Raw genomic sequence first — 27,737 nt, 5'->3', positions numbered from 1 at the left:
AGGCCAGTGAGAGAGGATGAATCGCCAGCAAAAATCGGTATGTTCTGCGCTAGTGTCGTCCGGAGTCGGCTTCGCAGTGGGCATGGTGACAATGTGGGCTATCAACTACGGGACGTCCTTCACCAACTGTCCCAATCAGAAGGTGAGTGGCGAAAAGACCTGGGATCTGATCGGGTCCCGGCAACAAAGTCTCCTCGGGGGCTTGACGCTGAATAAAAAAAGTCTTTGAGTTGGGCAGAATCCAACGCGAGGGCAAAGCAGTGTTGTTCAACATGTTTTTTTATGGCCTTCTCGGGATAGCTGTGTCAATAATGAGATCGTATGGCTGAAGACGTCGGCTTGACTGGTTTTATACCAGATTGTTGTATGTGGCACCATCACCGATTCCCAACACCTTGCAAATACACGTCTGGTGACTTTCCAGCAGCGCCTTCGCCGAGATTCCAGGCAGGCGGCTCCGAGCCCCTTTCGCAAGCCCAGTCAGGGGATGGGCAGGAAATACTGGCCTTGGGTGAAGGCAGGGAGAGCCAGAAAGGGGTCAGAAATCTTCCCCCCTACCCTGCCTTTTCTCACATCTTCCTCGCCCCAGATTTCATCTGAAATCCATGACTGCACGTTGTTGATCAGCGGTTCTCAGCCTTTTTCTTTCCACTCACATCCCACTTTAAGTATTCCCTCTGCCGTCGGGGCTCTGTTAAGTGGGTGGAAAGGGAAGGTTGAGAGTCACTGCTCTCGACCCCATTGTGACTGAAATCATTTGCTTGAGAAAAATGGTCATTGGTCCATTTCCTCTGGCGTTCTGAAACCGTGCACATCACGAGTCAATGAGGGACGATTAAAACAGTGGTTTTCAAACTTTTTCTTTCCACTCACAACCCCCCCTTAAGCAAACCCTTACTAATCACAGATCATCTCTGGCATAGGGAATACAAGTGGAAAGAAAAAAGGTTGACAACTGTTGTGCATGCAGTCACACAATTAAGACTCAGAGATGTGATGCTTTCCCATCCTTTACTTCTATTAGACAAACCACACAGGGTTTTAGATTATATATACATATATGGAAGGGTGACATCACGTCGTGGGCGTCAAGATGTCCAGCAAGGCAGACTTATCCCCACAAGAACTATTGCACTATGCCAACCGTGCCACCCAAATTATTATTTGATTCCTTGCCCACCACTGTGTGACATTAACAAATTCAGATAAGGAGTTGGAACAGTATTTAGTTTTACAGTCATGGGTGAAGAGGGAGTATAGTAATGATTGAGTACATATCCTTTAGTAGGAGTGCCAGTGTTGAGTGTGTTCGTGAATAAGATGTTGCTGCCCATTTTCACTGACTGCAATCTATTAGATTGCAAGGATCCAGTTGTAGAGGTGGGCACTGAGGCTTAGATCCTAAAAGTTTGGGAATGAGTTTGCCTGAGATTATGGTATTGAAGGCAGAGCTGTAGTCTATAAACAGCAGTCTGGAACATTTAGATGCCAGTGTCCACATGCTGTGCCTCTTAATGCATTTCAAGATGATGGAAGAGAAAGTTGATGGTCATTTACACCTGTTGTTGTGCTTTACTTCAGTACTGGTATCTCGGTGACCTTCTTGAAACAAGTGGGGGCTTTGGTGGATCCTTGCCTCTGGAGCACCCAAGGCCATGACCACCCTCCTATCAGAGCTCCCAAGGCCCTGACCACCTGCCCATCTGAGCTCCCGATGCCCTGATCGCAGACCCTCACCCTGGCTGCCCGCCGAAGCTCCTGACACCCCCAAATGCGTAGTCATCACCTAGTCCCAGCCATCTGAGTTCCCAATGCCTTGAACGGCACAGATAGTTACCGCGGTCAAAAGTTTGACCTGTGTAAAAATGATCCCCTCCCAAATATGACCCGAAAAATATGTCCAAAGAATTTGGCAATTACTCATGAACATAATTTTTAAACAGGCAAGCAAAACTCTGCACAGTTTTCCAGCTGCAGTCTCATCAATATCCTTTATATTTGTAGTTTCTGTATTCAAATGTTTTTGAAATAAAGATCAAGAACCACTGCTTACACATTCACTTGCTGCACCAGGTAATTGCTTTCAATAACTTTCATACAATGCATCGAGGTCCTTTTGAACATAAACTTTCCCCAACCATTTAAAAATGTTTTGTTTTACTGTTTTGTGCAACAACTTGGATGACCTCACATTTGTTCATGTTACATTCCATCTCTCATGTTCTTGGCATTCGCTTAACTTGCTTCTTGAACCCTCCATACATCTTCCTCCCTATTTGTAACCCAAGAGAGTTATGCAACAGTATGACGTTTCGTACACTCATCCAAATTTTTGACATAAACTGTGATTAGTTGTGGCCTAAGCAGCAATCGCAGTGGTCCCCCATTAGTCATAATGTTCCGACCTGTGAAAAATCTGTTTATTCTTCCTCTTTGTTTTTTATTTTCATGCGCGGTGCTGTCACAGCACCCGCGATGGGGATTTGGGGGGCTGGTTTCCTTCCACCCTTCAAAAAAAATGTACCAGTTCAATTGGGTGTAATTAGGTGGCGTGGACTCGTGGGCTGAAAGGGCCTGTTACCGTGCTTTATGTTTAAATTAAAAAATTTAAAATTCTGTGTGCTCTAATGTTTCTCACCAACTTCCTGAGTGAGACTTTATTAAAAGTGTAAAAGTCAAACAATCTGTGAAGAGAGAAAGAGAGTCAGCATTTCAGGTTGACAGCCATGAATACTGCTTCTACCCCCTGGGTGTTGCCAGCTTTCTGCCATTTGCTGGTTTTATTAAATTACTCAGCATATTGTGGTGCAGTTAGTATTGCAGTTAGCACAATGCTACTACAGTGGCAATGACTGAAGTTTAAATCTGACAGTGTCTGTAAAGGGGTTGTACATTCTCCCCCAGTCTGAATGGGTATTCTCCAGGTGCTCCGGTTTTCTCCCACATTCCACGAGGTGCCGGCCCGTGGACCGGAGAAGTCTGTAACTATGCTGGGTCTCAAAGTTAAGTTAAAGCAATAGAACCCTGGAGAGTCATGGGTTTATTTCTCAGCGTTGCCTGAGCACATTTCAACACGGCTCTCAGGAGGGAAGTTGCCAGGACTGAAACAAGCATCAACTGAGGGCTAAAAATAAATCACCTGACTTTGCAGTGGAATTGAGTGATAGTATGCCTCACGGGCTGCATGGCCCTTGCTGTGCAGTGGAGTGCACAGTGCACGGTGGCTTATTTCCATGGTTAAAATTTGGGGTTCAGTACTTTAACTTCACTTATTTCATCCAAATGAAATGTATAACTATGGGGCTAAGCTCTGCTGCTTTCCCTTTTTTTTCCCCCAGCACACTGATGACTTGCGTGGGTGCTGCTTCCTGTCCTTGTACAGACCTGGGAAGTTCAAAGTCAAAGTTCAGATTTATGATCAGCAAATGTACATGATATCACATAACCAACCTGATATTTTTATTCCTGGGAGCCAGGCAGAATTTCTACTTATTAGTAGTAAAACAAAGTCCCATGGTCAAGAAAAGATATGTATACAAAGGAGAGAAATGTAAACATGAAGGCAGTGCAAACAGTGTAATACGAAAAAAAAAATCATTAATTTAAATATTACATTTAGACGTGCAGCAAGGTTACAGGCCCTTCCAGCCCACAAACCTGTGCTGCCCAATTACCCTAATGAACCTACAACCCCCACACATTTTGAAGGGTGGGAGGAAACACCCAGTGAGGAAACCCATGCAGCCATGGCGAGAATGTACAAACTCCTTACGAACAGCGCCAGATTTGAACTTGGCTGCTAATGCTGAGAGCGCATTGTGCTAACCATGCCTCAATAAGTAGTGTGCAAAGTAAGAGTCCTTAAATAAGTCTCCGAGTTTGTTGTTTAGAAATCTAGTGGTAGAATGGGTAGCAGCTAATCTGAACCTGGTGAAAGCTAATCATTCCTGATGGTAACAGCAAGAACAGAGCACATACTGGATGTTTGGCGCTCTTCCATGCAGATTTTCTGAAGGGTGAAGAGCGTTTTGCCTATGATGTGCTAAGACGTGTGCACTACCTTTAGCAGACTTTCTACCGAGAGACATTGATGCCCCCATACCAGGCTGTGATGAAGCTAATCAGCACATTTTCCACTCCATATTTGTCGAAGTTTGCCACAGTTTGTCAATATGACATCAAACCTCCACAAACTTCTAAGAGAGGCGCTGACGTGATTTTATCTCGATGACATCCGTGTCATTATTACTCGCCCAGTGGCCACCCATTTCAATTCCCCACCTTTGCTGATGCATCTGTCTAATGCACCACCAGACTGCCCGAAAATGGAAGGAGCAACACCTCATGTTCCATCAGGGCCCTCTCCAGCTGAATGGTATTAATATCAACTTGGCCCCCCTCCGCCCAAAACCATCTATCCCTGCGTTTCCTCTCTCTCCCTCTTTCCCTTGTCTCCTTTACCCCAGATCTCCACTCACAGAGCCTACCACCCCCCCCCCCCTCACTTTCCCAACCAATTCTCATTCCTGGCCACCTATTTATGTCCAATGATCACCTTTTGTCTGATAGTATGCACTCCTTCCCCTGCCCTTTCTTTCCTTCTCCCCAGTTTTTTTAAATTTAGATGCCTGTCTGCTTTTTACTCAGACAGTGTTCACTTTCTTAATCACCATTCCAGAGCAGAGATGAGTCACCAAGAATACTCCAAGCTATGTAGTAGCCTCTGTCGGGAAGGGAGATGGTGGAATTCCTTGGATCTTCTGGTCATTAAAGACATGATATTTAGTTCCCAGAACAATATTAAGCACAGCTCCACACCCTTTCCCACCTCTTCACTCACCTGCAGAATATCTGATCCATCTGGTTCCCTCTTTCTTCTCGACATTTATTCATGACTGTATGCATGACATTAATCACCTCAGTTTTTCCACTCGCCTTACTCACTTGAGCCCACTCTGAACTTGCATAACTCTGCTGTCAAAGGAAACAAACCCAACATCATGGTTAGACCCACTGACCAATTATTGCCTGGTACAGTTAGAATAGAGTCAAAATGCCTGGAAATGTTCTTTTCTTAAAATGCAGGAGAAATCTAATTTAACTACCGTATATTTTGGCGAATGTCAACTGGTTGACCCCTTTTTTTTTTAAGCTGTTTTATGGTACATCCAGCCTTTAAGCTGACCCCCATTTTTGGGCCGTCTGGCCTCCCAGGAGCAAGCCAACCTTTTTTTAAAAAAACACCCCAATTACAAGTGACAAAACTGTAAGTAAGTAAAAACACCTTGGCAGGATCAGTGATGTCGTGCTCCCGGTGGGAGCTGGAACCTCGGCCTACCAGGCAGGAGCGGCGACGTCAGGGTCCCAGTGGTGGGGAGGTGTCGGGGAGTGGTGGCAGGGAAGTGCTTCCAACATCAACATATATGCTGAATTGATGTCAAAATCTGGATTCTTCGGTGAATTTAAGGTCTCAAACCATCACCTTTGTGATAGCAGCTGTCATTAACAGGTTTTAGATTTATTGTCACAGTCAATACAAAACATCACATACAAACCTGAGATTCTTTTCTCTTGTGGGCAATACAGAGTTGGTAGTGCAAAAAAAAACTGTCAACAATGTACACATGCAAACAAATTGTGCAATATAGAAAAGAAAAAAAATAAAGTGCACAAGTAAGAGTCCTTAAATGAGTCCCTGATTGAGTCTGTTGTTGAGGAGTCTGATGGTGGAGGGGTAGCAGCTGTTCCAGAACCTGGTGTGCGAGTCTTGTGGCACCTACACCTCTTTCCTGATGGTAGAAGCGAGAACAGATCATGTGCTGGGTGGGGTGATCTTTTGATGATTACTGCTGGTGGATGTGTGTGGAAAATGCAGAGAGATCAAGATGGATGGCTTAGCTTTAATGAGGATTGCTGCAGGTGAGCGAACTTAGAGCAGTTGAATCATGGATTCTGATAGGTGCTGGGAGAGGCGAGTTCACTGGAACTGCTGGGGTACCACTTCTGCAATATAAATACAATTGTCAGCTATACTGAACCAGACAAAAGGGTTAGAAAGGAAATTCCTCTGTGTGCAGGAGAATTAAGGACCATGGCTCCCAGAGAAGATTTACTAGGATGCTGCCCAGACTTCAGGAACTGAGTTAGAGGGAAAAGTTAAACAGGTTAAGACTTTAAGCGTAGAAGAATGAGGGGAATTTTGATAGAGGTATTTAAAATTATGAGGGGTATAGACAGAGAGAATGTAGAACCTCTTTCGACTGAGGGAGGTGAGATACATACCAGAGGACCTGGGTTCAGGGTGAAAGGAGAAAAATTTAGGGGAAACAACTTCACACAGAGAGTGGTGGGTGTGTGGAACAGCTGAAGAGGTGAATGTGGGCTCAATTATAAATTTAAGAAGAAATTTGGACAGGTACATGGACGGGCTATGGACTGGGTGCAGGTCAATGGGACTAGACAGAATAATAGTTTGGCACAGACTAGAAGGGCTGAAGGGCCTGATTCAGTGCTGTAATGTTCTTTGGTTCTAACTAGACAGGGCCATCCCAGAATCCTTTTGCCTCTTCTTTCTTCCTCCATGCACTTACACGCAGAGAGCTTGCAGTTCATTCTGCAGTCAGCAGGGTTGAAAAACGGTTCTTTTTTTTTCTTGATACAAATTGATGAATTTTTATTTTCCATTCACATCATCGATATGTTTCGTGATGAAAAATATCATAATTTTCCAATGAAGCAGCAACTTAAAAAAAGCCTGAGGGAGACATAGAACAAACATGTTTTTAGAGTTGACGTAGTAATGCTTTACTTTTCAAGATTCAAATTATTCTCATGCACGCAAGATGCACTTTAAAAAAAAATTTTGACCTGCAAAGACAAGGAGTTGCCACGTAGTCCAACACTGTTTTGAAAATGAGAGCCGCGATAGAGAGCATTTCTTGATGCAAGTACTGTTTTGATAATAATATATGGTTAACAATTGAGTGCAGGAATTCACCAACTGAAGCTTAATATTTCAACCAAATGTCCCTCTTTTAAATGTCAGAATGAATGCTTCAACATTTAACACAACATTTACCACTGTAGAAAAAGTGTCACCGTTCCTTGGTAATGGTAGCATTTGGGGGAAGTTGTGTGTGATACTATCAAGAGAACATGACTCTGCATCCGACTGTATTTATTGGGAACTGTACACTGTGCAAGTCATGTTGTCCCTGCCCTCGGAGTGTTTGATGGGATAGTGAAGATTTTGCACCTCATTTGTACAGTCCCTGTGTTTGATGGATGTTATGTGAACCCGACATGAGCATGCTTGTCAACTCTGTGTAAAATCCCTCAGTTCTGTTCATCTCTTGCAAGTCTCACCCATTCATCTCTGATAACAATGGACAACTTTTTTTCCTAAAGGTTCGCTTCCTGAAAAAAAGGATCATGCTAAACAACTTCAAGCTGAACACAAAGATAATTTCAGATTTGCTGTATCACATAAGAAGTTGGAGAAACATCAACTTTTATTGAATTTAGTGTGTTTAATTGCTTAATGACACTGACATATTTCGTTAGTTCTACTGGCCTAGAAATGTTTTGCCGTTGATTTTCGTTTGTACTCAGCATCTGATGCCTCTTGTGTCAGTGGCCAACAATAGTCGGCCAGCATTAATGGATTCCTGTTGCCCTGATACCAAGGTCGAAATTTCCTGGGGAAACCTTTCACCATATTCGTTACTGGCTGCACCAAGATCAACAAGGAAGACATCTAAATGCGAACGTAGAAAATGAATTTTCAACGACATGTTGCACTTCGTGGTTTTGTAGACTGGACGTAGACTTAAAATACAACAGAAAATCACAAAAATAGGTTATTGCATGTACCGTTGTATAGAATAATTGTCAAAATTTTTAAATTTCACCTTAAAATCAGGGTCGTCCTATACAACTGGTCTAAAATTTTTACCTTAACAAAGTAGCAACAGCTCAACAATCTTCCTGTCGGCTCCAATGCAATCGCACATGCAAAGCCTTAACGTTCCTCCACAGGGTCCATTTGCCCAGTCTGACTGCTGTTGGCTCTGTATAGGCTTTAAACGACCTGTAACAGGAGCCGACAGAAGTTTATTTTAAAATCTCCAAATAAAATTTAAACTGTTAAATTATAATTTCTGATTAAAATATTGTGATTTGTTTTTAACAGCATCCATTGGTCAATGGTTAGTGCCAAATTTTTTTGGTTTGGAGTGGGGGGGTGAGGTCGTCTCGTACAAAGGGTATCATTCATAACTAACATTTTAGCCGGAAGTTCTGGGGGTCATCCTATATGGCTCCGGCACCTAAAAAATTAGCACTGCACCCCTGAATATAACCAAAAGTTTTCAGGAAGCAAAATCTTCATTGCCCAGTGTAATTTTACTAACTCATTAATGTTGACTTCTCATGTTCTATTTCCCATAAACTCTACTGCCCAATGTTCAAACTCTCACCGAGTCCCATTTACCCATCACCTCTTTAACTCACTAACCTATACTGGCATCAGCCACATCAATATCTCATCCTTATTTTTATATGTTTACATGGTCATATTTCTTACTATATCTGTGCACCACCTTGAAGCCTTCCAATATTGGCCACTTGATGATCTCCACATTCCACTCCTCCTGAACCGATAGCCATTCATCCAGACACAATGGTCCCTAGCTTTGGACCTCCCTCTTTAAATCCCTCTTATCTGTCTGTCTCTTTCTTTGAAGACCAGCTTTCACATCTTTGGTATTGTCCAAGTTGTAGTCAGCATTTTGTTTAACAATTGCTTCAGTGAAATATTTTGGGATGCTTTCTCTCTGATAGTCAGGAAAGAAATGAAAGTTGTTGCTGTTATAAAAGGATTTCATTTGCCATCCTAACATCCCATAGCTTGATGTCATTGTCAAACCACAACATATCTGTGACATTACACAACCATGTCTTGCAGGACCAAATAACAGCCTTGGACATGAAGGTGAAAGACCTGCAACACAGAGTTCATAACTTGACTGGTGAGCAAGAGCAACTGATGTGCAACATTGAAGGCCATTCAGTCTATCAGGTTCTGCCAACCCCCATCAGTTCCATTACCAGTCATTATTTTACCCAGAACCCTCCTGCTTGTTTTCTCACATACACCCAATGCCTGAATGATTCTTTGCCACTCTTCTAAACTAAGGGGCTATTTACAACAACTAATTAACATACCAGTCTCGGGAAATGGGAGGAAACTGGAACATCTGACAGAAATGGAACAGTTAGTGCGACACTGTTACAGCATCAGTGACTGGGACCAGGACTCAACGGGGTTTTGTGGCATTTCCTCCTGTCTGTGAGCTGGTGCTCCTCCCCCATCCCTCCCCCTCATAATTTTATTCAGGCACCTGGTTACATTTTGCTCATACCTTGATGAAGGGCCCATCAAGTGACCTTGCACATCTTCCCCGTGGCTTCATTGGTTTCCTCCAGGTGAGGTGCAGTGGTTAGCACCAATGTCTTGCACTTTCAGGGTCTCAAGAACACAGGTGCATCCTGTTTGAAGTTGGCCCATTTCTTTCTCAAGCAGTATTTGTCGGCATCTGCAATGGCGAACCCAAATGTATCAAAACATACTAGTTAAAATGAAGTGCAAGGAAGAAGTCTGCATTAAGCCAGGTTCTAAATTCAGACACACCAATGTGAGTCTCAGTCTAGTGACCTTGCAAAGACTTCCCCATAATTATCTGGGACTGGGACTGGGACTGATGTTGAAATTGAAGGAGGTGTCCCACAGATTAGTCAAGCATCGATTTGCCATAGTCATACCACACAAATAGAAGTTTAGGTACAAAAGAAACCCTGTTTGTTTCTGGGCACTGAGCTAATTCTGGATCCAATTTGTCCATTTCTCTATGATCATAGAGACTTACTTTCAACCAATTTACCTTGTGGGGTTTTGTCATAAGCACTGGCAAAATCCATGCATGCAACAAGAATTGCCCTCAAAAACCCACTTGTTACCTCCTCTAAAAATTAAATCTGGTCACGTCTGACCTCCCTTAGCAATTCCATACCAACAATCTCTAATTAGTCTGTTCCTTCCTACATATTGTCCCTCTGTATCAGTGGTTCTTTCCACTCACATACCACTTTAAATAATTCCCATACCATCTGTGCTCTGTGATTAGTAATGGAAGGATGAGAATCATTGCTCTAGACCCAATTGTTATTGAAATATTTTGCTTGAGAAAATTTGTCATTGGCCCATTTCCTTTGGAGTTATGAAACCGTGCACATAACGAGTCAATTAGGTCCGATTAAAACAGTCGAAAGAAAAAGGTTGAGAACCACTGCTCTGGATTAAATTAAATAATCTTAATGGTACTGGTTAAACTAACTGTCTTGCAAATATTTGGTTTATTTAAAAAAAAAACAATTGTACAGAGGGACCATTCTTGTGGCTGGAAACATTTAAAAATTCGAGTCAAAGACCAGAGTTCTCTTTTTTGAAATGGCTAGGATATATTTCACCCAGATGGCTTATCAATTTTCATAAACGATAAAACTTTCAATGGTTCCTCTTTTGCCACACTTATCCCATCCAATGTTTCACACTCAATATCCTTTCATGAAAAAATACATTATGAAACATCCCACGTCCTTTTAGTTCACACTCAGGTCTCTCCCCTTTCATTAGTGCCCTCTTGCAACTTGTGCACTTATAAAACTTCTGAATTTTATTTCAGTTCACTTTAAAGAAGATGTTTATGTTTAACAGCTTCTGATCAGAACTATCAAAGGCTGAACAAGGAATATGAAAACTGTCTGACCAGCAGCCAGGCACAGCTAAGTGAGAAGATCAATGAAATCAACCACTGTCAAAAAGAGAAGTAAGTGACTACAACATCTATTTGCATGGAATTTGCATGTAGGTTTCCCTTTGATCTGTGTTCATCCTTGAACCTTTCCCAGTGAATGTGCTGTTACAGTGATGTTGGGGAGTTCTATGATTTAGACCAAGTGATTAATGCAAGAAGCATTCGGAACAAGGTAGATGAATTGGCTGTGGAAATTGAGACAAACAAATACGATTTGATTGGGATTACAGAAACATGGCTGCAAGGTGGGCAAGCCTGGGAACTTAACATCCCGGGATATACAATATTTAGGAGGGATCGACAAGAAAGAAAAGGGGGTGGGGTAGCTTTGATGGTGAGAGAAGGGACCGACACGATTGACAGGAAGGATATTAATTCGGAAGATGCGGAATCTATATGGGTAGAACTGAGGAATAGCAAGGGGCGGAAAACATTAGTGGGGGTGGTATATAGGCCTCCAAATAGTAATGTAGAGGTGAGGGAAGGCATAATAAGAGAAATTAGAGAAGCGTGCAATAAGGGAACAGCTGTCATCATGGGAGTCTTTAATTTAAATATAGATTGGACTAGCCAAATTAGTAATAATACTGAGGAGGAGGAATTCCTTGAATGTTTACGGGACGGTTATCTAGACCAATATGTCGAGGAACCAACTCGGGAGCAGGCCATTTTAGACTGGGTATTATGTAATGAAAAGGGGCTAATCAGCAATCTTGTTGTACGAGGCCCTTTGGGTAGGAGCGATCACAATATGATCGAATTCTCACGACATGGAGAGTGAAGAAATTAAAACCGAGACTAAGGTCCTGAATTTAAATAAAGGGAATTATGATGGTATGAGACGGGAGTTGACTAAGATTGATTGGGTGGTGTTTATGGGGGGCGGGGGTTGACAGTGGATAGATAATGGAAAGCATTCAAAGATCTAATGGAAGAATTGCAGAAATCGTTTATACCGGTTTGGCATAAAAATAAATCAAAAAAGGTGACTCAACCGTGGATAACAAGGGAAATTAGTTAGGTCCAAAGAGAGAGCATATCAGTTGGCCAAAAAATGTACCAAATCCGAAGACTGGGAACAGTTCAAGATGCAGCAAAGGAGGACAAAGGAATTAATCAAGAGGGCAAAAATAAATTACGAAAGTAAGCTTGCGGCAAACATAAAAACCAGCTGCAAAAGCTTTTATAGATATGTCAAGAGGAAAAGATTGGTGAAATCCAGAGTAGGTCCCTTGCAGTCAGAATCAGGGGAATATATAATGGGGAATAAGGAAATGGCAGACCAATTAAATTCTTACTTTAGTTCTGTTTTTACAAGAGAGGATACAAATAACCTCCCAAGGATGTTGGGAAACAGAGACTAATGCAAGGGAGGAACTGAAATAAATCAGTATCTCTAAGGACATGGTCTTGGGGAAATTGAAGGGATTGAAGGCCGATAAATCCCAAGGGCCTGATAATCTACATCCTAGGGTACTTAAAGAAATGGACATTCAGATAGCAGATGCTTTAAGAATTATTTTCCAGAACTTGATAGACTCAGGATCAGTACCCATGGATTGGAGGGTAGCTAATGTTACCCCACTATTTAAAAAGGGGGGTAGAGAAAAAGTGGGGAATTATAGGCCGGTGAGCCTTACATCAGTAGTGGGCAAAATGATGGAATCCATTAAGGATGTAATAGAGGAGCATATGACCAGCAAAGAAGGAATCGGATAGAGTCAACATGGATTTACAACAATAACACCATCTACAAATTTGGCGCCAATACGACAGTACTGGGTTCTATAAAGGAAGGGGACGAGTCAGCATACAGGATGAAGACTGAAAACTTGGCTGAATGGTGCACCAACAACAACCTTGCACTCAATGTCACCAAAACTAAGGAGCCATTTGTTGACTTCAGGAAAGGAAAGCTAGAGATATACGATCCAGTGGTAATTGGGGGCATCAGAAGTGGAGAGGGTGAGCAAATTTCAGTTCTTGGGAGTCACTATCGCAGTGGATCTTTCCTGGACCCAACACGTCATTGGAGGTGCTGACGTGCTTTCTTCACGATGCCACTTACTCAGGAGTTTGCAGAGGTTTGGTATGACACATTTGGCAAATTTCTACAGAGGTGTGGTGGAAAATGTGCTGACCAGCTGCATCATGGTCTGGTTTGGGGATACCAATATTCCTGAGTGCAAAACCCTCCAAAAGGTAGTGAATACAGCCCAGGACATCACAGGCAAAACCCTCCCCACTACTGAGTGCATCTATAGGGAACACTGCCATCAGAGAGCAGTAGCAATCATCAAAGACCCTCACCACCCAGCACAAGCTCTGTTCTCACTGGCACCATCAGGAAAGAGATTACAGGTGCTACAAGACTCACACCACCAGGTTCAGGAAGAGCATCTATCCCTCCACCAGACTTCTCAATGACAAACTCAATCAGAGACTCATTTAAGGACTCTTACTTGTGCTCTTTATTTTTAAAATTCTCTCTGTATTGCAGTCAGCTTGTTTACATTAGTTAAATGTTTATGGTTCTTTGCTTAGATGTTTATGCTGGTACAGTTTTTATTTGCACTACCAATTAGTGGTAATTCTGCCGTGCCCGCAGGAAAAAGGAATCTCAGGGTTGTATGTAATGTCATGCATGTAGTCTGACAATAAATCTGAAGTACTGGAGCTAATGGAACCTAGGCTGATGGGGAATTCAACTTGGTGCAACGTTAGAGATGGGCAGCAGGGCTTTGATGCCAAGTGATCTGGGATGGCCTTGATGATGTCTGGGTTAACAGAAGCAGAAAATAGGTCATCAACAACAAACAGAAAAAGCCAAATCACAGATTCTACAAAAGGGTCTCATCTGAAATGTAACAATAATATTGACCTGACATCTGCACTCAAGAGAATGGAGAATATTAGGATGTTTGGAATATGAGAAATAGCTTGAGTGGAGAAGGTAGTGGATTAAAAACATTCCTGAAAGAGTTTTTGTTATGGCACTCAAAAAAAGTGTTTAGGGCTGTAGCATTTTCACATCCCAAAGAACCTTTGAAAGCTGGGAATAGATACAGTCAGTTTCTACATGGCAATCTCCCAAGAAAAACCATGAGAAAGGTCCTGATCAATGTTTTAATGGCAATAGAATGGAGGTCATTATTGGCCCAGGGGAGTTCTTCTTTGAAGAATGGGTGTTGGTAATGATCATGTGTGAGGCAATAGATTGCAAGGAATAGGGACATTGGATTGCTGAGAGCTAGAATAGACTTGATGGACTGAATAGCCACCCCACATATTGTAATGAGACTATGCACAAAATATAAATACTTGAATTTTCTTATTTTCAGAAATGAATGTGAAAAAAAACTGGAGGAGCGCAGTCACGCTAGCAGTCTATACATGGACCATACATGTTGGACGGTTCCCTTTGTCATCAGCATGTTACTGCCAAAATTCGAGGCAAGTACCCTCTCATCCATCAATTTCCCTTTCAGGTTTGAGCACCAAGCCAACTTTATTTGTCAACTTTATTAAAAAGACAATGGGCTCTGATGTCTTTCCAAAAAAGACCATGACAGTTGAAAGTGTTTGCTTGTGCACATCTAGAATCTTGTATATTTAAGGTGAAGGCAATGCATAAAGAGTCCTCAAGGTTGCTTTACCGGATGAAGGGGTTGTGTGGTGAGGAAAGATAGGCCAATATCCATTGGAATATAGAAGAATGAGGTGATCTCAAATTAAAACATACAAGATTGAGAGGGGCCTTAACAAGATGGATGCTTTCTCCACTGGGGATATCTAGAACCAGGAGACACAAGACCCTTTCAAGCAAGGAAAACGCCTGTCTGTGAAGGTGGAGGCTCTTTGCCCTTATGCCTAAAGACTTACCTCTCTGAATGTGCGGTGGCTGGCTCTGAAAAAACACAGTGGGTGGGACTAACTAGAAAGGTGACAAAGCAACATGAGTTCCTCTGTTCCTGTACAGCTCTACAATTTCAAAACTCTGTTTTGCTTTTTAGGATTGACATTCAGACCGAAGAACAAGAACAAACAGAGGCTTTAATTAATCATAAAGCTTTCTATGATACAAGATATATTTTTAAAAAAAAATCTGATTAATCTCTACTGCCTCTGTGCTGATGCCCAAAGTACAACTGAATTGGAATGAGACTCAGAATATGATATTCATTTTGTTTTTTAAAAAGCAGAAGCTGGAAATCTGAAATGCTGAATGCACTTAGTAGGTAGCACACTTGAAAGGAGAAATAGTTAACTTCAAGTCTGATACTCTTCATCAATGAACCACATTATTTCCATTTTTTACATTCTAAATGACCTTTACAGTTCTGTTTGTTGGCATGAGTTGTCTGAAGAGCCTGTTTTAGTGGACACCAAACAGTTAGCAAATTTCAGCACTCGGCAAGATATTGGCAGATTTACGATAGCAAAGAATCAGATTAAAAAAAACTCTGGTTATATTTATGTACAAACCAATTCTTCAGCTCCTTTGAAACCATCATTACATTTCCAGCACGTAAAGCTTCAAATTTTTAATTGTTCATTGAATCCTGGGAAGCTTCTCTCTCCCGAACACTGAAGCAAGTTTGGGATTTCAGTCTTATCAGCGAAGGACAACATCAAAAGGTCTCAGGGACATGATGAATATTTTGATGAAAAGCAGAAAGAGCTGGAAATACACTGCATCCATGAAGTTCTGAAAATTAATCTTTTAGCTGAAATGTTAACTATTTCTCTTTCTACCTGTCATGCTCAATGTGATCTATTTTGTTCTTAGAAAGTGGTGAATCCCTGGAATTCTCCACCCTAAGGAATGTGGAGGGTGGAAAACCCCTGGAATTCCCCACCCTATGGGTTATGGAGGGTGGAATGTCAGAGGTATTCAAAGAGGTTTTTTTTAAGTTTGGGAAAGTGGGGGGTCGGCAATGTGAAAGTCACAAACAAGAGTCCAGTTTTCTGCATCAGTAGTTCTTTAAAAAGAAATCATTTCCATGCTGATGAGAGATCCCAGGATATCACTTACAAAAGAAGGAACTCCAGTTTGTACAAGCAGTTTATTCTTTAGCTTTTTGTTGATTTATCTAATGGAAAGTGGGATCATAATGCAGCTTGGTGAAGGAATTTGCATGTTAACAGTTTTGGAATAAAAGAGAAACATTGACCTGGTCCGATTGGAGCATTAATTGTGAATTGTTCTTTGTATGTGATGCAAAGCTAAGCCAACAATTATTTTCCTTCCTTGGTTTCCCATCTCCTTCACCTTTTGCTCCCATCTTATTACTTTCCCTCAAACTGCTTTAGGCTTTGGTCCAGACACTGCCATCAGATAGTGCCAATTCTCAGTCCCAAGCCAAATTGATGATCTCCATAATACAGGTTCATAAATCAGCCCAGTACAGTGTCACTGTTGATCAGAAGCTCTTTCTGGTGGAGTAAGGGATCCTATAGCCATTATTTCTAAGGAGGAGTTTCTCATTGTAGTGGCTCAGTATTATCCTATCAGTATCAACACTGGGAGGAGCATTGATCACAATCAGAATTTATTTAAATTAATTGAATATAAATTCCACAACTGGTGGGGGCCTTGAACGCTTACCTCCAGATCAATGGATACCAGACTTGTAACAACCACTGGGTAAGCCCATGAGGGATTCCACAGTTTATTAAATTATCCACAACTTTAATCATATTCAAAAAAATGCATTTTTATTTTTCAAACCAAATCTTCACTTTTCTTTCAAGCTAGATTAGTATTTTTATAAACGATTTCCTCAAAACTAAATTTTTAAAAATTCTCTCCACTTCCAACATTTTTGTCATGGGACACAAAATCTAAGTAAACTCACAGGGTTAAAAAAGGATACAGTACATTTTCAGAAGAATCAGATTACAAGTCACAAAAGTTTCAAGTTAGTGACTTGGGATAGGCGCAAAATTCTCGGCAGTTTTCTGATCCTATTGGAATCGTTCCCCTTCAATAGATTAATTACACCATTGGAAGACTTGCTTACTGTAGTCATTCTTCATTAAAGTGTATGTGACAGACCCTGAGGTTTGTTATGATTTACAGTTTAGTATCTAGGAAGAATAAACACAGTAGGGACAGAAGTGGATGAACAAAGCCTCCTCTGCATTATCCCTCAAATAGCCCAAAGCAGGAAGAGCAGAGATTACATGCAGACTAGTGCTCCTTTCAATATACCCATGAAACATTCTCATGCCCATGAAACATAGATTAGATCAAGAGTAAATCTCCCTCCACACCATTCTTTCAAAAATTCCATTTGGGGACAAAAGGATAGATGCTGTGGATTCTCCCAATTATAATTCTATCTTAATGTGATTCCAGTAAGAATTTGGTGAATTTTGTCACATAATCCAGGTTAGTCCCAAATTATTTCTACTGAACACATGTCATGAAATCTCACGACAGGTTAGACACAAAGTAAACTTCTCTCCACTGTCCAACCAAGTTCGATGAAGAGACAGCAGAGGTTGGACACAATAAAGATATTCTTGAGTTTTACGAATTAAAATGGTTTCTTCCATCAAGTTGTTTTGCTGAGGAACAACATTTTTGGACCTTCCCTCTGCATGATGCAGAGCTGTAACACCAGCTGGAGCTCTGGTCAAACAGGTGAAGATTCATCCTTGTTTCAATTCAACTGTCTGAAATTTGTCTGTTGTTAAACAAAGCACAGACCACATTTCCAAGCACAAGAACTGATTTCCCATGTATGTTCTGCTTCCTTCATCCTACACCCATCATTTCAGCTAGAGCAGCAACCTAACCAACATCTTTCACAAACAAATGCCAGGTCCTCACATACTCCAAGGTTTAAATGTTGTACTTTGAAACTCCAACAACTCATACAGGATACCAACATCTTCAGACCACTGGATCTTCATTCCAAATGTATAAATTGTCTCTCACCATCTTTAATCCCTGTTAACATGAACAATATTAGCTCTTTTGCCCAAATATTCAAAGACCATGTACATTCTTACTCCTCCACAAGTCTAAGCAATGCTAGCACCCAACTCTAGTCCTCTCTCCTGCTTTAATGCACTTTCCCATTATTGTGGAATTCCCCACCTGCCCAAGTATTCCTAGAAAACGAAGGCACACCAACTTTTAACAGGTGTACAGTAGTGCAACTAACAGTCCCTGCCTCAGTGCCATCCACCCGGGATCAATACTGAGCCTGTGTGTGAAGTAGAGTTTACATGTTATACATGTGACTAAATTTCCTCTGGTGCTCTAATTTCCTCCCACATCCCAAAGATAAGTGGGTAGGTACGTTCATTGGACACTAAATGCCCCAAGTGTGTATCCAAGTACTAGAATATGACATTGAAAAGTTTGTGGAAAGAATGCAACGGGATTAAGGTATGATTAGCATAAATAGGTGGCAGGGAAACAGTTTCCATGCTATATTTTCTGTGCTCCATGGAATTTCAGTTCCACTGATCTCATCTGATTATTGGTCTCCAACCCTTCCCAGGCGTTTTGTAATATTAAAATGAAACTTTGCTTTTTCTTCATCTTGGGAGGAAAAAAATTTTTTTCAATAATAGCAGTTCTGAAACAAAGAATACTAATTTTTCTGTCATTGAAGATCCTTAGGTAGGGGAACTAAAGTGGCTCAGTGTTATTTTTCTCCTCAAGGTCAACAGTGTGGAATCCTAATAAATGGTCTTTGGAGCAAACAATTGCAGGTGCTAAAATTCCAAAGCAAAAACACTGCTGCAAGGCTCAGATCAGGTGGTATCTACTGTGAGAGAAATAGAGTTGATGTTTCAGGTCAAGGATCTTTAATCAGGGGAAAATGAAAGAACCAGAGGGAATATCATGCTGGAATCAAAGCAGTTATCAAAATGACTTCAATATTGGTACATAAAAAAATGAAACCCCCCCCCCCGTTTTTCGTACTGGCTTTTCAAGTAATTGTTACCTTTCCAACTTGGATCTACACCAGTGGTTTTCAAACTTCTTTCTTTCCACTCATATACCACCTTAAGCAATTCCAATATTCCAATGCCATAGGTGCTCTAGACCCAATTGTTACTGAAATACTTTGCTTGAGAAAAATTGTCATTGGCCCATTTCCTTTGGAGTTATGAAACCATGCACATAACAAGTCCATTAGGTACAATTAAAACACTGGTTTTTCAAACTTTTCCTTTCCACCGACTAATCACAGAGCACTATGGCATAGGGATTATTAAGGTAATCACTGTAATCAGACAATCTTCTCTGTTCTCTCCATTTCTAGCTTCTGAAACTTAACATTACAAGTGTAAAAAGCTCTCAGAGATTCAATCTAGTTCCAAATGAGTACTAGGTCACAGTGCAAAGTCACCCACATTTTGCAGAAAATGTAATTTTATGCAAATGATCAATAAAGAAAAGGTCTGGCCACAATGAAAATTAATTTGAAGTGAACCAACTACTGGACTGACGAATCTGACAAACATTTTGGATCTCAAAGAGATCAATGGGCTGGAAAATGTTGCCTAGAACAGAGAGTGCCTTCTCTTCTCTGGTCAATGTTGCTGATTGTTAATATTCCTTCTGGACTTGGCTTGCTTGACATCATAATCCAAGTACCAACATAAAAGTTGGATCTTGCAACTCTTCGAGCCCTCCTCCACTACCAAAGTCAAGTTTTCATTCCACCCATTTCCTGTAAGCAATCTCTCTCGGTGGCAAAAAAAATCTATTCTCTGCAACTTTGAACATAATCATTGACCGTGGTCCTCTGGAATAACACTCCAGCAAATAAGTTGCTTTTCAGTTCAATCTCCCATAGCAACACCTTTTACCAAGGTAGTATGCCTACCATATTGCCATTGCAACTATGTTGTGTAACCACAAATCTCAAAGATATAATAAACCAGAGGATACAAGCCAGAAACAAAGCATCACTCTTTCCAAGAGTCTCCTTTGGGAGATGGTGGAAACACTTAACTGTTGATTAATTTAGCACCTTCAGACCACATTTAGGAGTAATTTGAGAACGCATCTGCAAATTCCCAAAAGAGCTACAGTGTGATCTGTTCTTTCCCTGCAAAAAAAAAACCAAATTCCCCTTTGAAGCTCCTTCCACTTTCCCTCTTGGCAATGTTTTTGAAATGGACATGGATCACTAAGCTAAATCAATGCTGCAATTAGCATAACCGCATGACTATTGAGATGGTGGACAGTAGATATGGATCCTGAACTTTTATTGTCTAACAATTCCCATAAACTTGAAAAGGAACTGTGTGCAGGTCCCAGAAAAGATCAATTAAAGAATCTGGCCAATCAATGACTAGTACAGTATAGACCCTTGGAGTCTAAAACAAGTGAATCAGTATTATTTCTTCTTCCCCATATAAAGAATGATTACCATCCACTCTCTCAACTTCCCTCCTCAATTATGCATATGATCAGGGAGAAATCTCATCAAGGTATATCCATCATTGTGGGAGAAAGAAAAAAAATCATCATCAATATTAAATCAACCCTATAGTAGAGCAAAGCTCAGTTAAAAATCCTTATATTCCAACCAGAGGCTGTATCCAATGGGTTTGTTCTGGTTGGCTTGAGCACTTTAATGTTTTGTCATCCCTTTCTCCAGTCCAACAACCCACAGATCTCTGCCCTCAAATTCTGGACTTTTTAAATTAACCTTAATTTGCATTTTGCTACCCTTGATCTAGACTGAAGCAATGAGCTCTGGAGTTCCCTTACTATTCCCAACACCCTTCTTTGAAAATACTTCTTAAAACCTATTTATTCAACCAAGCTTTTGGCCACCTGTCCCAACATCCTCTATGGCTCGGAATAATTGTCTGATTATACTCCTATAAAATCCTCAGTATTTATTATGACAATATTACTATATTAATAAGACTGTTTCTAAAATTGACAGAAGCTCCTTAAACAATACACATATTCCTACTATATATACATTGCTCCATCTGAACCTAGTACAGTATTAGAAATTCAGCATCTTAAACCTATCCTTTAAGTCAGTTAATTACAATTAAAATCCTTGTAGGATTTGCTCACTGCACATCATGTTTGGAAATCAGTTCTGTACTTAACCACAGACTTAAGTCTCAGCTCCAAATGTCACCAGCTCATTCATCAGCAATTCCATGAGAATTTAACATGATAGGGGCCCAGTCATAGCCTACTTCAGAGACGTATCTTCTCACCACATTCTACAAATTCATTCCCCACACTTTCTCCACTCCTTCTCAGGAAGCACGTCAGGATATCGACCAACTCCAGTAATAATGCCAGTTGAATACTATTTGAGAGAAACATTTGGCCCAGCTTTTGAAAGTTGTCCAATATTCTCACTTTCATCTTACCCTTTGGGAGGACGAGTTGCACCTGGCATCATTCTAGTTTCACCGTAAGCAGCAGTTCACTTGAGCCACAAACCAAGCTGGGGAATGTTTATACCTGCTGAAAAGTCATCACTGCAAAGCCATTTTGAACACAAACCAGCTAACAGTGGCACCGTTTACAGGACACTCAACCCACTCTGGATTATACTGATGTAGAACACAATGAGGGCAAAGGGTCAGAAGCTTTTTCTGACGTAGGATAGTTGAGAAATAAGAGGAAGGCTCATTCCATGGGTGCTCAGTGCTAGATAAGTTCTACCTGAAGGAATGGCTCATTCTGCTTCAGCCTCCCCCAAAGCATCTAACCCATCTGAAGGAAAGTACATACTCAATGAAAAGCAACAGTATCAGAAGACAGATGGTCAGAGGCTATTAGCAGGATATGGCAGCCCTTTGGGGAAATTGACAATGCCCCAAGGGGAGATATCAATCCTTTGCAAGTGACAGATGGGCAGCTTTTAGAAATAGCATTGAACTCCAATAATGTTCTAGAATTGTGGCCATAAAGAGCTCCTCAAAGCTGGTAAGGGGTGGGAAATGAAGAAATACTAAAAAATACTACAAGGGAAGCGAGCTAAAGTTTTATATCAAGTCTTACTTGGACATTCGAAATTCACAACCACAAAAACAACAACATTTTAAAGAAACTAAATTAAGATAAAATTATTTCATTTGGATTATGTTAACCTAACTCAAAGTACCTAAGCTATGGTTAGTTTAAGTTACACCTTACTTAATACAAAGTCTAGTCAAGACTGAAGTACAAAGCAAACATTGCATACATAAGTTGAGAGCATATCTTTAAGTAGTTATAATATCTAAGTGCTTAAGTGCATCCATCCTCAAGAACCATGATATTTTTGACTGGGTGAAGTTCAGCAGGGTGCTCCAAGTCTGGGGTTTGTAATCATTTGTCTTGTAACTTGAGCATGAGAAATATAGCGTGATTGCCATAGAAATAAAAAATGGCAGAAAGAAAGGGGAGAAAAATTAGACAAACAGAAGTACAGTACTGAGACTTTCATACACAGACAAACAAAAAGAAAATTATTAAAGATCAAAAAAATCTGTGCTGGGCTCAGATGAGAAATTATTAACTGGAAAAGTTATTTTAAAATATACACAGAAATGAACATAGCATTAGGTGCATCTTACTGTTTACAGAACTCCAAGAGGTGGTTACTCTCTTGTCACCTTAGGGCTGCAAGCTATAAAGGTTTGTGCTTTCCCTCCACCCCCAAAGGAAAAACAATAGTTACCAAGGTACAGGCTCCACTGCCACTCAATTGCCCTACCCCACTCCTAGATCGGAAAACTTTACAATGGCATCTAGGACCAAGAAAGCCCCCACAATGGTTTGTAAAGAAAAGTTTTGACGTTGAGGTTGGGTCCACTTGCGCCTTTTCCGACTTCTGAAAGCTCAGTGCTCCAACAGGCAGTTCATCTTGACAGTGGAATGCTCCAGCATGCCCAGCATCACCCCGATAATAGTTTGGAGAGCCCGTCCCAACTGCTCAGCAGTGTAAGGCTTCCCCAATGGAGGGACATGAATAAAGGCTGATCTCCCATGGCTCAGGTGCAGAGAGGTATAGTAGGTAAAATCACAGAGGTATCTGGGTGGAACAGAGACAAATCTATAATTATTAATTTAATCAGTGGTGCAGGAAATAACTATTCAGATCATATGCATGCTTGCCCCAAGTTTCCAAATGATACTCCTTCCTCACAACTCAACATTATCATTTGAAAGTCCTCACTGAAACTGTTAACACCAACTTGGTCGGGTAATGCTTTCACAAAAACTCACTCTATAAAACATTTCCCAATCCCCTTCTGGTCTCGTAGCAAATTTCATTCAATCACACTCTCTTGTCACTGACATGTTCGCCAATAAAACTGGTATATCATTTTCTTTATTCCAGCAATCAATTTCGAACCCTTCTCACATGTTCCTTGATTCCACTGGAACAACTTTCTAACCATTTAAATTTCTGGCTTTGGTGGTGAAGTGACAAGCAGTGTGTAGTGAAATGACATTTGGTATTAAAGAGAACCCAATTCCTTAGTCGATAATAGGATGGTCATGATTTCAAGATCAAAATCGTTCCCATTACAGCAACCTGTCAACATTGAAAAATACTTGACACCAAGCCAAACAGGCTTTGGGACTGATCAACAAAACTGCAGTCATTAAAGAGCAGTTGAAAGGAACAGAGGTTTAGAGAAGGATCTCCAGAAATTAGGACACACGGAATTGAAGAGAAGGCTACCAGTAAAGCAATTAAAGTTAGTTAGAATCATAAAGAATGTGAGAATGTCAAAGGTATGTGGGGCAGCATGAAGTTATATATAAATGCTGAGGAGAGGGGATCCAAGAAGGACCCTGCAAAACAAAGGTGAGGATTAAGAGATAAACATAGGAATCCCCATAAGAAAATAGAAGTAGGCCATCTAATCCCCTAAGCCTGCCAACCATTCAATATGCTCATGGCTGATCTGCCCAAGGCCTGAATTCTCTGTGCCAGTTCCAAATAATGGCCTCTCTTTCAAACTCCTCTTATCTAGCCAAGTAGGTCCAGTGATCTAGATATTGGAGCAGAAGCTAGCAAGCATAAAAGAGCTTGCCGAGCTACAAAGAGAGATGGATGAACACATTTAATGGTACTAGATGGAATAATCAAGCCTATCAGTAACAAGGGCATGGAAGAGAACTTGTGCTGATGGGCAGAGTGGAGTTGAGCAATGTCATAGACGGTATGGAAAGATAGTTTGTTGCTCAGCAGCTAGAGTTCTGAACCATTGATCAAACAAGACACGTTTGAATCTCACATGGTAACAAGAACATTTAAATTTGAGTAATTAAATACATCTGAAATACCCAGATAGATATGTACATCTAAGGATATTTACCATGTTTGATGGCATACAAGACTCACATTTTTTTCCCCCCAAAGAATGGCTCAAAATATCCCCCAGGTCTTGTATGGAAAGTTGAAATTAAAGTGATAACGGTGAGTAACATGGACAGTGATCATCGTTGCTGTGTGGCTCACTAGTATAACTGCCATCTGTTGTTGGGCACTGGTGGTGGACTGTTGGGGAGTGAGATCGGTGTGGGGGTTGGTGGCAGCGGGACCAGCATGGGGACCAGCGCGGTTTTCGACAGCGGGCAGCTGGGAGAGCGCGGGACCAGCACAGGGATCCACAGCCACATGTTGTTTTTATTTTCTGCTATAGCTAAGCTGCTTTTGTTTCCTCTTGTAAATTACAGCAGTATTATTATTAAAAAGATTTTTCCTGTCATCCTAGTAGAATGTTTTGTCCAAGTTTTTTTCCTGTTATACTGTAGCTACATATTTCAATTACATTAAACACACTAAAAAAATTCTTAATATTCCCTGCTGAAATGGGAGTTGGAGGGGGAACTTTATTGCCCTGGGGTTTTATATGCCATCAAATATTATACTTTTACTTTCTGATGATAATTTCTATTCAATATCACCCATCTATCTTGTTTAACATAACATGACAATTTACAGCAGGGAAACAGGCCATTAGGCCCTTCTAGTCCGCACCGAACCAAACACCCCTTTCTAGTCCCACCTCCCTGCACAATGCCCATAACCCTCCATCTTCTTCTCATCCATATACCTGTCTAACCTTTTCTTAAATAATACAATTGACTCTGCCGCCACTATTTCTCCCGGAAGATCATTCCACACGGCTACCACTCTCTGAGTAAAGAAGTTCCCCCTCATGTTACCTCCAAACCTCTGCCCCTTAATTCTTAACTCATGTCCTCTTGTTTTAATCTTTCCTCCTCTTAACAGAAATAGTCTATCCACATCCACTCTGTCTATCCCTTTCATAATTTTAAATACTTCTATCAAATCCCCTCTCAACCTTCTACGCTCCAAAGAATCCCATTTAATATTCACAAAACTGCTCAAAGCTGAATTGTTCAATAGCAATGCAAGAATAGAATGGGGCACATGGACTCCCTGCCAAGTACATAATCCCCTCAATCAAATCTCTAGAGATTTCCCTCTTCCCCCTTTCATAAATCCCTCTCCAATCTTTTTTCTCTCATTTCTCTTTCTGTGTCCAATTCATATCTTTTTCTTCTTACTTTTCCAGTGTCTAACTGGATTTTCAAACTGATTGGTACCAAACATAGGCTGACAATCCTATCCCTCAGCAAGATTCCCATTCATAATAGCAAAGTTGTAGAATGTCACATTCCAGCAAACCTCAGAGCAATATCCCCCCGGAGATATTCCTACCTTCCTGCATCCTTTGAAACCGAAATGACCACATCCAGCTGTGGACCCGTGATCTTGTTGCACACAACATCCATATCAACAATGGACTCAAGACAGTCGGGTCCTCCTTGGATGCAGCAGTGAGTATCTGGGCAGTAGCAGCAATTGTCCAGGCCTTTGTAGCCTTGATTGTGCCCACATTTCTCCAATGTCACAGTAGTGGCCATTCCTGAAACTCCAACATGGATGAACAACTGAAAAACAAAACAAATGTACACAAGGAATTGTTGGGCAAGTGATTCTAAAAGGCTCAAGCTCTCTACTCTATTTTTTGTTCCCTTCATCAACCATGCCTTCTCTACCTCAGACCTTTTCCCAAGTCTAGAATACAATAATTCCCTATTTCTGCCTTTGACTTCTACTGATTTTCTCTCCCCACGACCCAACTACTTCACCCATTAGCTTTCTTGTCACGGACACCAAATCCCAACTTTTGAAGTCAAGGCTTTTTTTTTTAATTTAACCAGCCCTCTAATTTTCTGCAAAACCTTGGATAAAACTCTTCTTACCCTAGAATTTAATCTTTTAATACAGTAGTAGATATTCTGGAACATTGTTGCAGACAAAGATAGAGCAGCTCTTCTTTGCTCACTGAATATCTCTTTACTCATCTCTCTTTCACTCATTTTCTCCCATCTCCTAAACCTCACTCTTTGAGTAATTTTTTCTTATTTTAAAAAAAAGTCAGACTGCTCCTCACCCCCATTTATTGATCTGATATTTGGGCAGAAAATATAATAATTAAGGGGGCAAAGAAATAATGTAATGTTGAAGATACATTGCCAATCACTTGATACAGTGGTCCAGATCAGGCTCACACTGACAAGTGAACAACTGTAACAGGAACACAAGAAATGGGAAGAGGAGTCAACTCCATCATTCGATACAATGACGTCAATCTATTCCTTGATTTCAATTACAGTTTCTTGCCACAAGCATGGACTTCATTCTCTTAACATCAGCACGATCACAAACCCTGACTGGCAATGGAATTACCCAATCTTTTCCTTTCTGGCTTGGATGCTGCAGATTAAATAATTAAAGGGCAGTAACATTTTCCAGGAATAATGGTTCTAACCTCAGGATTATGGCGTTTCCACAGAGAAGGGATCAAATCCAGGACCTTCTGGTACTCCACTGGAATCTCATACACGTGCAGATTTACTTCATCACCCAGCCCAAGCTTTTGCAGCTCCTGTAATGAAGAAAGAATGCAAATTACAGCAGTCTGACTAGTGCCCAAAAGAAACCACCTTTTCTTGCAAATACAATATGCTAATAGCACCTTGTGTAATGATGAGTATAATATACAAAATTCTGCTCATTTGTAGTGGATGCCATCACATAAAGGTTAAGTAATTGGGTCAGTTGCTGGAGTTCTGCACTCCCTCTCCAAAGCCCAACATGATGGTTACAGAAATGAAAAATATCAACTAAATTAAATCTGGCATTAAAACAGGTCTCAGAAAGGATCAACATGAAACTATTCAACTTCCTAAACCTGGAAATCAGTTATCCTTACCAGGTCTGACTTCAATACAACTCTGGACCTAATGATGCACTGGATTTCCAAGTCAAAGTAGCAAATATTTGACCATCCATTCCTCCTACCAATCTCTGACTAGGAATCCCCCAACTCAACCCAAGGCCACTAGTTCCTCCTCCCCACATAGCCAGCATCACAAAGTCCACTTCTACTTTCAACCAAAAATCCATAACTATACAGGCAGTCCTATTTTTTTCTGCTTGCCATTGCCTGTTCTTTCCTTGACACTATTGTTTCTTTCCAGTCCAACCTTTCCCACTTAGATCTGTGACATTTCAGATGCCCTGCTTGAATACTTAACAATTCCCTGTTTCAAACTGGCTCATCTTAGGCATCTGAGAGGCCTCCGCTTCTTCCATTAGAGAGGCCCTACTGTTCCCCACCATCAACACATCCTGACAATCAACAAATTTGGAAATTCCACTCACTTTTTCCAGATCCAAGATGCTGCTTGGCATTTGTATGAACCTGTGCGAATTCACGGAAGAGTCTTGAAAATTTCAATGTTGCTGTTAATTTCCATCCTGCTCTCACCTTCACCATAGCTGGCATTTCCCTTTCTGCTGAAGGAACTTAATT

At 40.9% G+C, this 27,737-nt stretch overlaps 1 protein-coding gene across 5 annotated transcripts in view; it reads right to left on the bottom strand.

Annotated features, from left to right (window-relative positions):
- Nucleotides 1-5,530: 5,530 nt before the first annotated feature.
- The window catches only part of pgpep1 (pyroglutamyl-peptidase I), a 53,851-nt gene continuing 31,644 nt past the window's right edge, over nt 5,531-27,737 (bottom strand). For 4 of the 5 annotated variants that reach the window (XM_069927908.1, XM_069927907.1, XM_069927909.1 and 1 more), the window contains 3 exons: nt 26,691-26,807; nt 25,574-25,806; nt 16,546-22,903 (listed from right to left, as the gene is read on the bottom strand). In XM_069927908.1, coding sequence (XP_069784009.1) covers nt 22,711-22,903; nt 25,574-25,806; nt 26,691-26,807 — 543 coding nt within the window. In that variant the 3' untranslated portion in view covers nt 16,546-22,710. Of the gene's footprint in view, nt 6,755-6,867; nt 7,828-7,954; nt 8,090-9,422; nt 9,597-16,545; nt 22,904-25,573; nt 25,807-26,690; nt 26,808-27,737 lie in introns of those variants that run through there. The other variant, XR_011354372.1, reaches the window with a different exon arrangement.

This window comes from Narcine bancroftii, chromosome 3 (genome assembly GCF_036971445.1).
Source record: "Narcine bancroftii isolate sNarBan1 chromosome 3, sNarBan1.hap1, whole genome shotgun sequence".
NCBI classification, from domain to species: Eukaryota; Metazoa; Chordata; class Chondrichthyes; order Torpediniformes; family Narcinidae; genus Narcine; species Narcine bancroftii.
This window is presented reverse-complemented; position numbering and strand designations above follow the sequence as displayed.